Source organism: Tenrec ecaudatus, chromosome 1 (genome assembly GCF_050624435.1).
Source record: "Tenrec ecaudatus isolate mTenEca1 chromosome 1, mTenEca1.hap1, whole genome shotgun sequence".
In the NCBI taxonomy this organism is placed as follows: domain Eukaryota; kingdom Metazoa; phylum Chordata; class Mammalia; order Afrosoricida; family Tenrecidae; genus Tenrec; species Tenrec ecaudatus.
Genome location: NC_134530.1, coordinates 76,772,152 through 76,786,634, shown reverse-complemented (window position 1 = coordinate 76,786,634; position 14,483 = coordinate 76,772,152). Strand labels below are relative to the sequence as shown.

Here is a 14,483-nt window from a genome sequence, read left to right as displayed (position 1 = left end):
CTCCATTGTTGGTCCAAAGACTGGCCTGAGCACAAATACTGAGGTGGACTCCCAGGAGCACCCTGCAGTCAGGTCACTTCACTCCCCACAGCTGAGCAATAAGTTCTTCCTCTAAGGAGATCTGAGCGGTGAACATCCATGGCTGCCACAGAATATGAGGGAAATTTCTTTTAATCAAGAAATAAGAATATGGCCAACCACTTAGAGTGAGAGATGTTGGATGTTTGAGAAAAGAGATGAGGTTAAAAAAAAAAAAAAAAAACGTTACCCAAGAAGGAGAGTGAATCAATCACAGAAATATCATAAACGCACTGACCCGCAACAAAAATTCACTTGAGCTCAGCTATCATGAGTTAAAAATAAGACCAGTCTGTCTGATCGCATAATCTTCTTTAACTATTTTTCCATGTATGTACAGCCATGGAGAGTAGAGCTTAACTAGGGCTGAGGGTTTGAAAAGTAAGCGAACGACGGCCAAGGGAACTGAGAGTGTTTGCAAGGGCGTGATTGTGATAGACAATAGAATCTAAGCTGGACGAAGAGAAAAGTGGTCGTAGAGTGAAAAAAGCTTCAAAAGATTGAAAGTCCTGGTGGCATTGTGGACCTTTGGGGAGAACAGTTTTGTTGAAGACTAGAAGGAAGCAGATTGCAGTGAGCAGAGGAATGAGAGGGAAGAGAAGTAGACATGAATGATAGCCAGTGCTTTCTTGGCATAAGAAAGTAAAGTTTTGATTGAAACAGAGCTTTCTCCACCCCCTCCAATCTTAGGGGCAACAAAAGACGCTAAGCGTTTGCTTCCAGAATTCTAGAAGAGGCCCAACTTATTGGACATGCAAGTCTTCATTCTATTTTTGTTCCCTATCTATTGCCATTGAGTTGTTTGCAACTCATGACAACTCTGCATAGGGTTTCTGATGCTGTAAATCTTTATGGAAGCATGTAGCCTCGTCTTTCTCTCCCAGAGTGGCTTGTGGGCTTGAACCACCAACCTTGTGGTTAACAATTCAATACTCACCTGATAGTATCACCTGGGCTCCTTTGCTGTGTCCCCTGAGACTGGGTAAAGGACCTCTTAGCTCAGATGTTGTAGGTGCATACTGAGGTTGTAAAGGAGTTTGTCCTTTGTTTTGGATACTTTTTTTTTTTACTTTGATACATGCTTTTATTTATTTATTAAAAGATCCTTTTATTAGAGGCTCCTACAACTCTTATTAAAATCCATACATCAATTACATCAGGCTTATTTGTACATATGTTGCCATCATTCTTTTTTTTAAATTTACTTTCTATTGAGCCCTTGTTATCAGCTCCTTCCTCACCCTTTGTGGCTCCTTGATAGATTACAAGTTATTATTATTTTCATATGTCACACCAACCGCTGTCTTCCTTCCCCCATGGGAGGAAGGGTGTGTTCCTCCCCCTGGAGGGCTGTGTATGGTTATGTGTTGATTATTGCGATAGCTTCCTCTTTCATCCCCTCCACTCGCCTCCTTCCCCTTCCCCTTCCGACATTGCTATTCTCATTCCTGTTCCTGGATTCCATGTGTCCTGAGCTTTTTTCTCGTATCTATACCTGTGTACATGCTCTGGTCCAGTCCAGAGAGAGAAGCAGCACTGGGGTCATGAGAGTGGGGGGGGATGAGAATATTGTGTGTTCCATTAGGCTTTACTGTGCCCTGGTTGACGCATCCCTTCCCTGCGTCTTTTGGACACTTTTGAATAGAAAAATCGATGACTGTTGCTCTGAGATCTGATGAACACACTAGAGAACACAGAGAAGGAGTCCTGTTTCTGGTGAACGTAGTGGTCCCAGTTGAAAGGTAAATTCAAAGAGCCCCATAACGATTAATTGCTGTGATTTGGCAGAAAGAAGGCCAAACTCAGAGCCAGAAACCCTGGTTTTTAATCTCAGCTCCACCATTCGCTAGTTATATTGCTTGGGCAAATCATTTCATCTGTCTAAGCCTCTGCTCTCTCATCTCCAAAACAGGACTAGTAACACTTCCTCATATTGCTGTGAAGAATAAAAATAACGTGTATAGAACGTCTAGCACTGTGCTTAGCAGTACAGCCACTATTTAATAAATGTTTGTTGAATCTGAACCAATTTTATTTATAAACACACAGTTCTTTCTGCCCCACCCACATTTAAATGTATCATCCCAGAAATGTTTAAGAGTATAGGATGATGCCAGCTATTTCTAAAAGGAACTGACTTTGTTTATAACATCTGTAAATTATTTTCTAACTTCATTTTCTAAACAGGACATAGAGAAGCAATGGAGAGAACTGTTTGAAGAAATGGAAAAAAGAAAACAGGAAGAAGAGGCTAATAAAAAAAAGGAACAGGAGGAGGAAGAGGAAGATGACATCTGGGGAACTGAGGAGGGAAGTGAAGAGGACAGTGCAGAGGAGCTGGGAAATGGCAGGCAGACGAAGGAAGATGAGGCTGAGAGAGCATTTCGGGGTAAAAATGAAGTTCATGTTGACCAGAAGGATGAATTGTAAGGCGTGGGGCAGTGGGCGGGGGTGGGGGCGGGGCAGTTTACACTCAGAGGCACATAATATTGCTTAGAAAGAGAAATATTTGTGGAGTTGGCAAAATCTAGTGAAGCAAAATTATTTGATATTTTAATGAGTTTGGAATGTTTATTTCTACCCCACCTCTTTTGTTCTGCGCAGCCTGAGAGAAGTTGCATCCTTTCTTAGGGTTTCTATTTCTTTAGTGAAAAGGGAGTGATGATTCTTATTCATGGAGAGTAATCGAGCGAATGTATGTAAAATAACCGATATATACAGTCAACCAATGGTAGCTGTGACTACTATCATCACACTGTTTATAAACTTGTTGCTAAATAAACACTTATACAAACTTGGTCCTTACCTTCCATGTATCCCTTAACACCTAGGGCTCTGTTTTTGTTTAGATTTCCATATCACTTAGTATTTATTGAGCAGTGCTGACAGCTGTACTCGTGGCCCATGTTTCAGTCTTGTAGAAGTAAGTATTTAAGTACAAAATCAGTCTTTATCTTCACATAAAGAAGAAGAAGGTACTTTGTGAAAATCCTTTTGTGTTCTGCTGTTTTGCGCCCTATGTAATTTTCCAATAACTGTCACCCTTTTGTAAGTTGACCCGTCTTCTATTTATCTTTCCATACCACCTGGCCTGGTCAAGGCGACCTGATGATATAGCGGGTAATGTGTAGGGTTACTAATCACAAGGTCGGCATTTTCAACCCACCAACGGAGGGAGAAAGATGAGGCTTTCTGCTCCAATGAAGATTTTACAGTGTTGGAAACCCAAGGGGGCACCTAACAACAACAACAACAACAGCAACAACAACAACAACAGTCATTATAGAGCCCCAGACCAACCTAACCCAGTCATTCTACTCAAGCAGATTCTAGTTCATTGCGACCCCATGTAGGGTTTCTGATAAATATTTATCAGAGCAGACAGACTCCAATTTCTTGCACAGAGCAAAGGGTGGTTTTGATCTGGTGACCTTGCAATTTGCAGCAGCATCCGAGCTCCTTAGCTATAATGTTGTTGTTAGGTGCTGTGGAGTTGGTTTTCTGGCTCATAGGAACCCTGTGTACAACAGAACAAAGCACTGCCCTTTCCTGCGCCATCCTCTTACGTGAGAGCCCATTGTTGCAGCCACTGTGTCACTCCCTCCCGCTGAGGGCCTCTCTCTCTTTCACTGCCCCTCCACTTTCCCAAGCATGACGTTTTTCTCCAGGGCCTGCTCTCTGCTGACACCATGTCCAAAGTATGTGAGACAAGGTCTTACCATCCTTCCCTCTAGGGAGCACCCTGGCTTTACTTCTTCCAAGATCTATTTATTCTTTTGGCAGTCCATGGTACTTTCAATATTCTTTGCCAACACTCTAGTTCAAATGCATCCATCTTTCTTCAGTCTTCCTTATTCAATGTCCAACTTTCACAAGCATTTGAAGCAATTGAAAATACCATGGCTTAGGTCCTTAGTTCTCAAAGTAGCACTGTTGCTTTTCAGCACTTTTTTGGCCACCCCAGAAGAGCTCTGGTACCATTGCTCAAGCATGGTAGAGGCCAAGGGCGTTGTGGTTGAGAGGCCAAGGACCAAAGAGAGGCCAACTGCAGGCTTGGCTGAGAAGAGGCTGTTTTGTTCAAAAATTGTATCCTGAGAATTTATAAGCTGTTAACTTCCTTAATAAATTCCACAGTTGTGAGCATTGTCTATGACTTGTGTGGTCATTTGAATAAATTAACAGACCCAATTGAGAAGTGGAAAGTGCTGTGGGAGGGACAGTTCGTATCAGAATTATAAACTGGTAAGAACTTTTGAGGGTGGAGGTATGTCTGACTCGATCTTGTATAGCTGCTGCTGCTGACGATTTTCCTTCCTGGATGTGACGTGAAAGGAGGTCAGACCTCATGCCCAGACATTTTGCTTAAACAGCGATGGTTTGGTATATTTTCTGGAATGTTGGAATATTCTGGCTTAGGATACCTGCTTCTGTAAGTGTTTTCTCATTGTGAGAAAGGCTTCAAGGTGTGAAATCAGAAGATTTTGCTTTAAGACTGGTGTGTGGATGATCTCTATTTTAGGGATTTCAGTCTTACATGAGCAGTTTTGTTGCTGTTAAGTGCCATCGAGTCCGTTCCGACCCATAGCGACCTTATGCGCAACAGAATGAAACGCTGCCTGGTCCCAAATCATCCTCACAATTATTCCTGCTGCAGCAGATTGTTGCAGCCACGGTGTCAGTCCCTCTCCTTGAGGGCCTTTCTCTTTTTTTGCTGCCCCTCTACTTTATAAAACATGATCTGAACATTGATTACTATCAATACCTGCTCTGATTGGTTGGGCTTGTGCTCTACCAGTTATTACAAGTTTTAATATCATAAAATAAAGATACTGAAGATGATGAAAATTTCAGGGGGAGAACTAAGCAGTATTAGGACCCACGTGATATATATATATATATATATATATATATATATATATATATATATATATATAAAGGCTATTTTTTTTGCTTTGAATAAGTTTTCATTTGCCTTTTGTTTTAATTCACTATGCAAACATTAAGGAGCCCTGGTGGAATAGCGGTTACACACTAGGTCAGCAGTTCAAAACCACCTGCCACTCCTCAGGAGAAAGATGAGGCTTTCTACTTCTGTAAAAAGTTAGTTTCTAAATGGACACCTGCCCCCTGACCCCAGAATAATTTATTTCAAAAGACAGCATTGAAGCTGCATCTCTGGAAAAGGGACATATCTGATCAGAGCACACGAGTGCTGATGAAGGGGGAGGAGGAGAGAGTGGAGCACATCCTGGCCACCAGACCTTGAGGACGATGACCCCAGTCAACAGAGAGGACCACATGGCCAGCCCCACTATGAGACATGATGCCCTTCATTAACCCATAGCCCTACAGGGGACAACTCCGGAGACACAGTGTTGGAATTGCACCCGATCTGATCCCGCCCCACTGAGGCAAAACACTAAGGGAATGCAACAGAACAGCAAGGGAATGGAGCAGCGATATCCCCAGGGAATGCTGAAGGTGGACTTTGGGGCCAGGGCGTGGTGTCCCAACAGACTGGACTGGAAAACACTCCTAAAGGCCAACAAATGATCCTTGAACTAACTACAAGTTTTTCTTTCTTGTGTTGTGTTTTGTTGTCATTGGTTTTTTTGTTGTTTTGTTGTATATTTTTGCTTGGTTTTGCTCTGTCTTGTTTTTGTGCATGCTATTATCTCTGCAGGTCTGTCTAAATAAGATAGGCAGGATGAACAATCTGGAATAGAAAAAACGGGACTGATAGTTCCAGGGGGGCATGGGAGAGGGGGAGGTGGGGGTGGTGGACAAGGGAACAACAAGTAATCTAAATTGGTGGTGAGGAGGGTGTGGGAAGCCTGGTAGGGCATGACCAAGGGTAATTTAACCAAGAGGAATTGCTGAAACCTTGGTGGGGATTGAACATGATAGTGGGACAGGAGGAAAGTCCAGGGAAATAGAGGAAAGAGCTGGGAGGCAAAGGGCATTTATAGAGGTCTAGATAAATACATGTATATATGCAAATATATTTATATATGAGGATGGGGATATAGATCTATGTGCATATATTTATAGGTTTAGTATTAAGGTAGCAGAAGGATATTGGGCCTCCACTCAAGAACTCCCTCAGTGCAAGAATACTTTCTTCTACTAAATTGGCATTCTATGATGCTCACCTTCCTGACACAACCACTGAAGACAAAGGGGGTGAATAAGCAAATGTGGTGAAGAAAGCTGATGGTACTCGGCTATCAAAAGATATAGCATCTGGGGTCTTAAAGACTTGAAGGTAAACAAGTGGCCATCTAGCTCAGAAGCAATAAAGCCCGCATGGAAGAAGCACACCAGCCTGTGTGATCACAAGGTGTCGAAGGGATCAGGTAGCAGGCATCATTAGAACAAAAAATCTCATCATAGTGAATGAGGGGGGGAGTGCGGAGTGGAGACCCAAAGCCCATTTGTCGGCCACTGGAGATCCCCTTGCAGAGGGGTCTCAGGGAGGAGATGAGCCAGACAGGGTGTGATGTAGCAATGATGAAAAAATACAACTTTCCTCTAGTTCCTAAATGCTTCCTCCCCACCACCCCTGATCATGATCCCAATTCTACCTTGCAAGTCTGGCTAGACCAGAGGATATACACGGGTACAAATAGGAACCAGAAACACAGAGAATCCAGGTAGGATGATACCTTCAGGACCAGTGGTGTGAGTGGTGACACTAGGAACATAGAGGGAGGGTGGGGCAGAAAGGGGAAACTGATTACAAGAATCTATATGTGACCTCCTCCCTGGGGGATGGACACCAGAAAAGTGGGTGAAGAGATACGTTGGACAGGGAAAGATATGACAAAATAATAATTTATAAATTATCAAGGGTTTATCAGGGAGGGGGGAGCGGGGCAGGAGGGGGAAAATGAGGAGCTGATGCCAGGGTCTTAAGTGGGGAGCAAATGTTTTGAGAATGATGAGGGCAATGAATGTACAAATGTGCTTTACACAATTGATGTATGTATGGATTGTGATAAGACTTGTATGAGTCCCTAATAAAATTATTTTTTTTTAAGTTACAGTTTCAGAAACCCATAGGGGCAGCTCAACCTTCCCGTTAGGCTCATGGTCACCAGTCACCGTAACTCAATGGCAATGAGTTGTGAGGCAAATATTAGAACGGAAATTAAAGTAATTAAAGCATATATGTGTAAGCCACAGACTTTTACATTTTTTTCCAGAACTTGACTAAATAATACCTGTATGCGCTGGTCCTGATTTACCTACATAATTCAAATTAAGGACACATTTAGGGACAGATCTCAATCATAACCAGGAACTGACTATACAGGGCATTTTATCATCTCCAGCCTGCGACAATGGCACTTAAAAATTTTGTTTATTTTTCCCTCTTTTATTTCCATTTCTGCTCCCATTTTTCTCCTTTTTATTCCCCTTTCCATCCTCATATGGGCAGTTCAGTTCTATTTAATGTATATCTTTTTATTTGTAAGTGTCAAAAATGGTGTACTTTTATGTGAAAGTATTTTTAATTTGTGGAAATTGTTTTATGTTTAAATATTATTTTTTCCTTCTTCTTTACACTAACATTATGTTAAAATGAATTAGTCATATTGCTCTGTATGTATCAAATCTATTGCCTCCCATTGGCTGCCTTATGCTTCGCAGTGTAAGAGCTATCACTTTTAGTTATCTGCTTTCCCAGTGGTGGACAGCCAGGTTGCCTCCAAGTCCCTGACACTATAAATAACACTGCAGTGACTGTTTTATGCACAATCCCTTATGTGACTGCAGCAGCAGACTGTATCCCAGGAGTGGCACTGCAGGGTCATACAGTGAGTTCTTAAAGTGTGTAACTAGGTCACATTGATCTCTATATATACTATGTCCTCCCTACCAGCTAGGCCATCCCATAGCCTCTCCCGCTCTCAGCCTTTCAAGCATTCAAATTTTTATGTTTGATCAATGTAAAGGGATTGAATATTTTAATGGACATTTCTCTGATATTTTTCAGCATCTCTTATATATCTTTTGACTTTCCTCTCTGTATTTTTGTTTGTTTTCTTTTAGGGGTTGGTTCCCTCCTCAGGATTTGTATTAGGTATTTCAAATCCTCTTGGCATCTTCTTTCTCTCTCTCTGTTTCTACTGCAGTTTTTACTAATATTAAAAAAAATGTTAACAAGAACAACCGTTTTCAGTTCTCCAATGTCTTTGATCCATCCCTCTTGCCCACACAACTCTGGGCCCATTTCCTTGAGGCAGTTCAAAACTGCATATATTCACTGCCCTCTTCATAGAAAACAGTCAGTGCCCGAGGCACTGTGCCAGGGGCAGAGGGTTAGAAGGTGGAGACAGTACCATCCAGGTTCCACTGTGGAAAGGCCAGGTGGGGATTCACAGAATTCAGACAAAAGGACTGATGGCCTCACAATGATATAGTCTAACTGAAATAGCCCAGAGAGGAGACAGGGTAAGCCCAGCAGAGGCATTACATTATACCATGTCAGAAGACCCTGCCAGCCCCAGAATAACCCACTGTGTTATTAGTATGGGACGGGCAGGGCAGGTAGACGCTTGAGAAATTTCATAATTCTCCCAGGTTGGAAGGTGAGGAAAGTACTCTAGTGTTGGGAAGCCACCAAAATGCCGCAAACACTAAGGAAGGCTGGGAGGCGGTGCACAGTTTCCCAAAGCACAGCGATCACAGACCGTAGCTCAGTCGGGAGCAGCAGTGACACTTGACCCAGGTGGGGCAGCCTGGCGAGTTCCACAGAACAGCTGACAGTGGTGGGGTCAGGGAATGTCACATAAAAAGCAGCTAGGAGGAGCCTTGCTTTCTTCATCTGTGAAATGGAAGTGATAAATATCTAAAAGTGGTGCTAGGAAGAGCAAATCAGATAACAGAGAGGAATGTCCCTTGTGATTCAGAAAGATGAGTCACTGTTCTCAGTCTTGCAATCATCCTGTGTCATTTTTTTTTAGATGTTGGTTTTTATCTGTACTGGTGCAAGGGAGGTGTCCTCTCTCCCCTTGCCCCCAAATTGTGCCAATTCCTGTAGAATTGGTCTTGCTTACTTTCTAATAATGGATAAAATGTTGAAATCACATTTGACCTTGGAGGTAGGTTGCATCTAAGGCAGCGGTTCTCAACCTGTGGGTTGTGACCCCTTTGAGGGTCAATGACCCTTTCACAGAGTCGCCTGATCCATAACGGCAGCAAATTTACAGTTATGACGTAGCAACGAAGATAATTTTATGGTTGGGGGTCAGCACAACACGAGGACCTGTATTACTGGATGATGAAAGACCGAGGCCTTGGGGAAGACCCCAAGCATGCCAAACACAGATTCAAATCTCTTTATTTCACACTTTCTAATTTCTATGCTGTCCCCTTGTGGCTTAGGAGCCTTGGTGATGCAAAGGTTAATTACTCCACTGCCGATTTAAAGGTGAGTTGTTCAAACCCACAGAGGGGCTCCAAGGGAGAATGTTCTGATTCTCTTCAATACAGACTGCAATCTAAGATAAGGACAGTTCCGCTCGATCCTTCAGGGTTGCCATGGATTAAAATCACTTTGACAGCACCAACCAATCGTCCTCCATTGCAGCTAGAGGAGAGCACGTTGTCTTGTTGCTGTTGTTGCTCGTTTTCTCTGCTTTCCATCACTCAGGCACATTGAATTGCTTGGTTTCCTTGGAGGACAGCTGTTGGTCCCTCAAGGTGCTATGTTTGCAGAATTTGGGCCAGGAATGCTTGCTAGCAGGACAGGTCTCACAAGAGGGATTCTGTTCCCTGCAGACAACTGGAGCTGGTAACTCAGCTTCTCACATAGGAAAGACTTTGATTCCGACTAAACTGAGAGAGACTGGGAGCCTGCCATGCTTTCTAGAACCGGTTCTTCTACCACATAATTGCTCATTAGCGTCTAAGAAGCCCATGCAGTAGGTAGCGATACCCCATTTTATTAATGATGAAATGGAAGGTTACATAAATGAACTTAATCAGTGACAAAGCTCACAAGGAGAACGTGAGGGGAAAGGGCCTTAGAGTCAGACAACCGTAAGTTAGGGACCTAGCACTGCTGTTTGCTAGCTCTCTGGTCCAGTGGAAAATCTCTTACAGCTCAGTGTCTTTTTCTGGAAGGTGGACATTGTTCCAGGAGCTGCCTCACGCGAATGTTGTTAGGTTGCATTGGGAGAGAGCAGTTGGGCCTTGAACAATATGGATTTGAACTGTCTGCTTACATGAGGGCTATTCAAAAAGTTTGTGGGGGGAAAATGGAATTAATGAGGACCTGATGCAGAGGGCTTAAGTGGAGAGCAAATGCTTTGAGAGTGATCAGGGAAAAGAATGTACGGATGTGCTTTATACAATTGATGTATGTATATGTGTGGATTGTGATAAGAGTTGTATGAGCCCCTAATAAAATGTAAAAAAAGAAAAGTAAGAAAATGATTAGGGCAAAGAAGGTACAGATGTGCTTTATACAATTGATGTATGTATATGCATGGATTGTAATGAGTTGTATGAGCACCTAATAAAATGTTTTAAAAAAATGAAATTTTCCCACGAACCTTTCAAAGCCCCTTATATATTTAAAGCAGAGTGTCTGGCATGTGGGAGGTGCTCAGTCAACACTTAGGTCCTGGATAAGTGTACCAGAAGTCTGGACGGAGCCCACAGGTCGTACCTATGGGGCTGCCTTATAGGAATCAGTAATCATCATCAAGCTCCTTTAGAACTTTCCACGAGACATTGAAATAGTTGACCTTACAAACCCCTTGGGCTATGATTCAAGATGACAGTTCCCCCAAATGAAATGAGACAGCAAAATGTAGCCAAAGGGGCTTAGGTACGGGCGTCTAGAGATTTGAAATCAAATGCTCTTCTTTAGTGCGTGGGAGACCTTGCAAAAGGCTCTTTGATCCTCAGTTTCCTTATTTGTAACATGGAGATACTATTCCTTACTTCCTAGGGTTCCTGGAGGTACACATGCAGAAGGATGTAAATGTCCTTTGCACTGTTTTAGAGATGCTGTCCAACTGTGAGGATTTCCCATTTTCTCCTCAGAAGGAAAGTCCGCAGTAATCATCTGAGGTCTGCCTCCTACGGAGCCGCTACAGAGCTTCCCAGTGAGCAAAACATGCCTCATTCACTATTTGGTACAGCAGCAGCAACCTGTGCTCAGGAGTCCCTGGCTAAATCCTCACCCCACTGAAAGGCAGAGCTGTGCACACCATCCCCACCTTATCCTCTGCCCCAACCAGAGGTGGAGCTAAGATATTGTAGGCATGACGCATGCATGGGCACCATTGAGCAGTTTCTATTGATCCAGTCAGATCCAGCATTCTTCCTCACCCACAAAAGACATTCGCAGGCATAGTAAGGGGTGCAGAGGTGGGCACTTGACCCCATGCAGAAATCCAAGGGCGTGCCAGATGAAGTGCGTGTGGAATATCATTATGAGGTGCTACAAGCATGAAAGATGCCTGGCTGAGGCAGCCGCACAGAGTGGGGAAGGCTTTCTGCAGACAGGTCACTGTGATCAAGGTTTATTCCTGTTGAAACTGGGGCTGCAGGGTGCAATTTAGAAATTGCTCTCGGCGTTTATTACCCTTGCTATGGCCTCTGGCCCCAACCCAACTCTTTGGGTCATAGATAAGAATCTGACCAAAAGCAAGCAAGCTATGGGTTTTGTCAATGATCTACAAGTATAGTCTGGTTTATCCCATGACTTGTACAGGTCATTTGTTTCTCTCTTAGGAATTTAAATTGGGAAACAGGAGATGATTGAAGGAATTAATAGCAAGAATAATGTCTACTGGATATAAAGACAGAGGCTATGAGTTTGAGGGGGAGTATGTGTCAGAGGAGATAGAGACTGGACTGTGAAAAACCCGAGTTCTAATGAAGTAGAAATTCTGAGTAAGCAGAAGCTATAAGGTGGAAAAATACATGTTTATTCAGCAATTCTTTGTGGAGTTCCTTCTGAATATACAAATATGACTAAGATTATTTAAGTGGGAAGAGAGCAAAGACAAGTAAGTGGACCAATGAATAATTGCAAATTGCTTTAAAGGCTATGGAAAAAGAAATCTTGGGCTCAAATAATAAGACAGGACTTAATTTGAAAATAAAAAGGCAAGGGAAGGTCTCTCTGAACATACCTACCAATTAAAATGAAACCCAAAGAATGAGGAGGAGCCAGTCATGGAAAGGCGAGGGAGATGTTTGAGACTGAGAATATGTAACTGCCTGCCTCCATAAAGGAACTCATGTGGGAGTGGGGGTGGGGTGGGGCGTAGAGGTAACCATATGACTACAGCAAAGTGAAGGAAAGCAGCATGAGATACATGTGGAGGGATGGACAGAAGGCATGTTGCTTAAGACTCAGCAGTACTTCATTAAAAAAAAGCCCTCCAAACTCATTGCCATTGAGTTGATGCTGACTCATCGAGACCCTATAGAACACGGTACAACTGCCCCTGTGAGTTTCCAAGACTGTAACTGTCTATAGGAATAGAAAGCAGTCCTTGATAAGGAGTTGGGATTTTAGTTGCAGTGTAGAGAAGCTATCAAAATATTTCAGGCTAGGTGGTGGTTCAATGGACAAGTTCACACCTTCCATGCACTGCATTTCCAGCCACTAGTCATTTGTCAATGGAAACTTCTGCGTTGCTGTGATGCTGAACAGATTTCAGCAGAGCTTCCACACAGTCTCAGAAACTCACAGGCACAGTTCGACCCTGTCCTATTGGTCACTCTGAGTGACCCTGTAGTCGTCGAAACCGGTGACCAGTTATTATTGTCAATTCAAACTCATAAAACTGCTTAATACGTTTTTCGTGACTATGACTGTTTGGAGCAGATAAGCACATATTTCTTCCGAAGTACCTCCAGGAGGGTCAAACCATCCACTTTGGGGTCAGTAGTCAAATACCTAACCAGAGACTCCTAGGAAATGGTTAAGCCAGGCCAGCTGTTTATGAGTCATTTCCAACTCATAGCGGCCCCGTGCTACAGAGAAAGCATTTCATGGAATTTTCAAGGGTGAGTCCTTTCAGAAACAGATCACCAAGCCATCTCTGGGTAGACTGGAACTGCCAACCTTTATATTAGTAATAGAATACTTAACCATTCAAGTACTTCTGGTGATCTGCGTTTGAGAAATCAGCCATTAAAATTCCTATGTGCACTCCCCGCTACCCCAACATGACTACTTAAAGAGAAGGCCCATGGAGTATAGGTCTACCATGATGCACACGAGGTCAAGATGAGTCAGAATTGACTCAACAGCCAAGAGAATATGGCCCAGCAAATGGGAACTCATGTCCACAGCAGCTGTGCAGTGAAATCTGGAAGCCTACGGTCAGCTGTTTTCCTGCACAGCTAAAGTGAAGGGATGAAATGTTGAAGAGCTGACTTTTTTGCGTGACACTGAGCAGCTTCTGCCAGGCTGCATGGTCGGGAGGAGTCCTATGGGTGCCGTGTAAACCTGAAACTTCTTCTAACTCATAAAACTCACTTGGATCATGAGAAAAAAAAAAGAAATGTTGAAGAGCTGAACAGCAGAGTCCCAATGTGTGACGCAAGAAGACTAATCTATTATAATGAAATGTAGAAAGAGCTGGAGGTAGAAAATCAAAAGGGAAGAACATAGTCTATGTTTCTCTTATACGTCACACATTATAACATTTAATCATTCAACCATATTAACATTTGTGCAATCATCACCACAATAAACTTCAGAACATCTTGTTCTTCTAATAACATTGTTGTTGGCTCCCCATTTCGCCCCATCCTCCCCTGCCACACTCCTATTCAGTTACTGTCTCTATAGATCTGCCTATCCTGGGTTTCATATGCAGAAAACCATGCAAAACCAAACAAAATCATATAAAACCATACAAAGCAAACAAATAAACAAAAAACCCAGGACTGTTTGACTAGACAAAACAGAAAACCTTCAATCAAAGAGAAAGCAGAATATATTAAAAAACGGAAACAATTTTAAATGGGTCAAGAGGGAGATCAAATAATAAAGAGTTTTACATTTAAGCCTAACTACGTTTGCTAGAATTGATTTAGCAATTCTTTCTATCCAACAGCAAGGCTATTTATATCTCTCGACGATAGTCCGAGGGAATTCCTCAGAGGCTTAATCCATATGGAGTCCCTATGAATGGATGGGGGCTTCCACTGTCATCCACAGTCTTCTGAAAACCAGGTGCTCACAATTAAACTCGGGGGTCATTCCCTCCTTTGGATTTTTTTTTCATTTACAATCCTTGGATCACACAGGCTGGTGTGCTTATTCCACATGAACTTAATTGACACTTTAGTTAGATGGCTGCTTGTTTGAAGATTAGTCTTTAAAATCCCAGCCACTATTCTGTCCGGTAGCCAGGCGCCATCTG

General features: G+C 42.8%; 1 protein-coding gene across 1 annotated transcript in view; it reads left to right on the top strand.

The window, feature by feature from the left end:
* Positions 1-4,212, top strand: part of LOC142427454 (calreticulin-like) — a 36,001-nt gene extending 31,789 nt beyond the window's left edge. The window contains exon 9 of the mRNA XM_075532737.1: positions 2,266-4,212. Coding sequence (XP_075388852.1) covers positions 2,266-2,508 — 243 coding nt within the window. The 3' untranslated portion in view covers positions 2,509-4,212. The remainder of the gene's footprint in view (positions 1-2,265) is intronic.
* Positions 4,213-14,483: the final 10,271 nt, after the last annotated feature.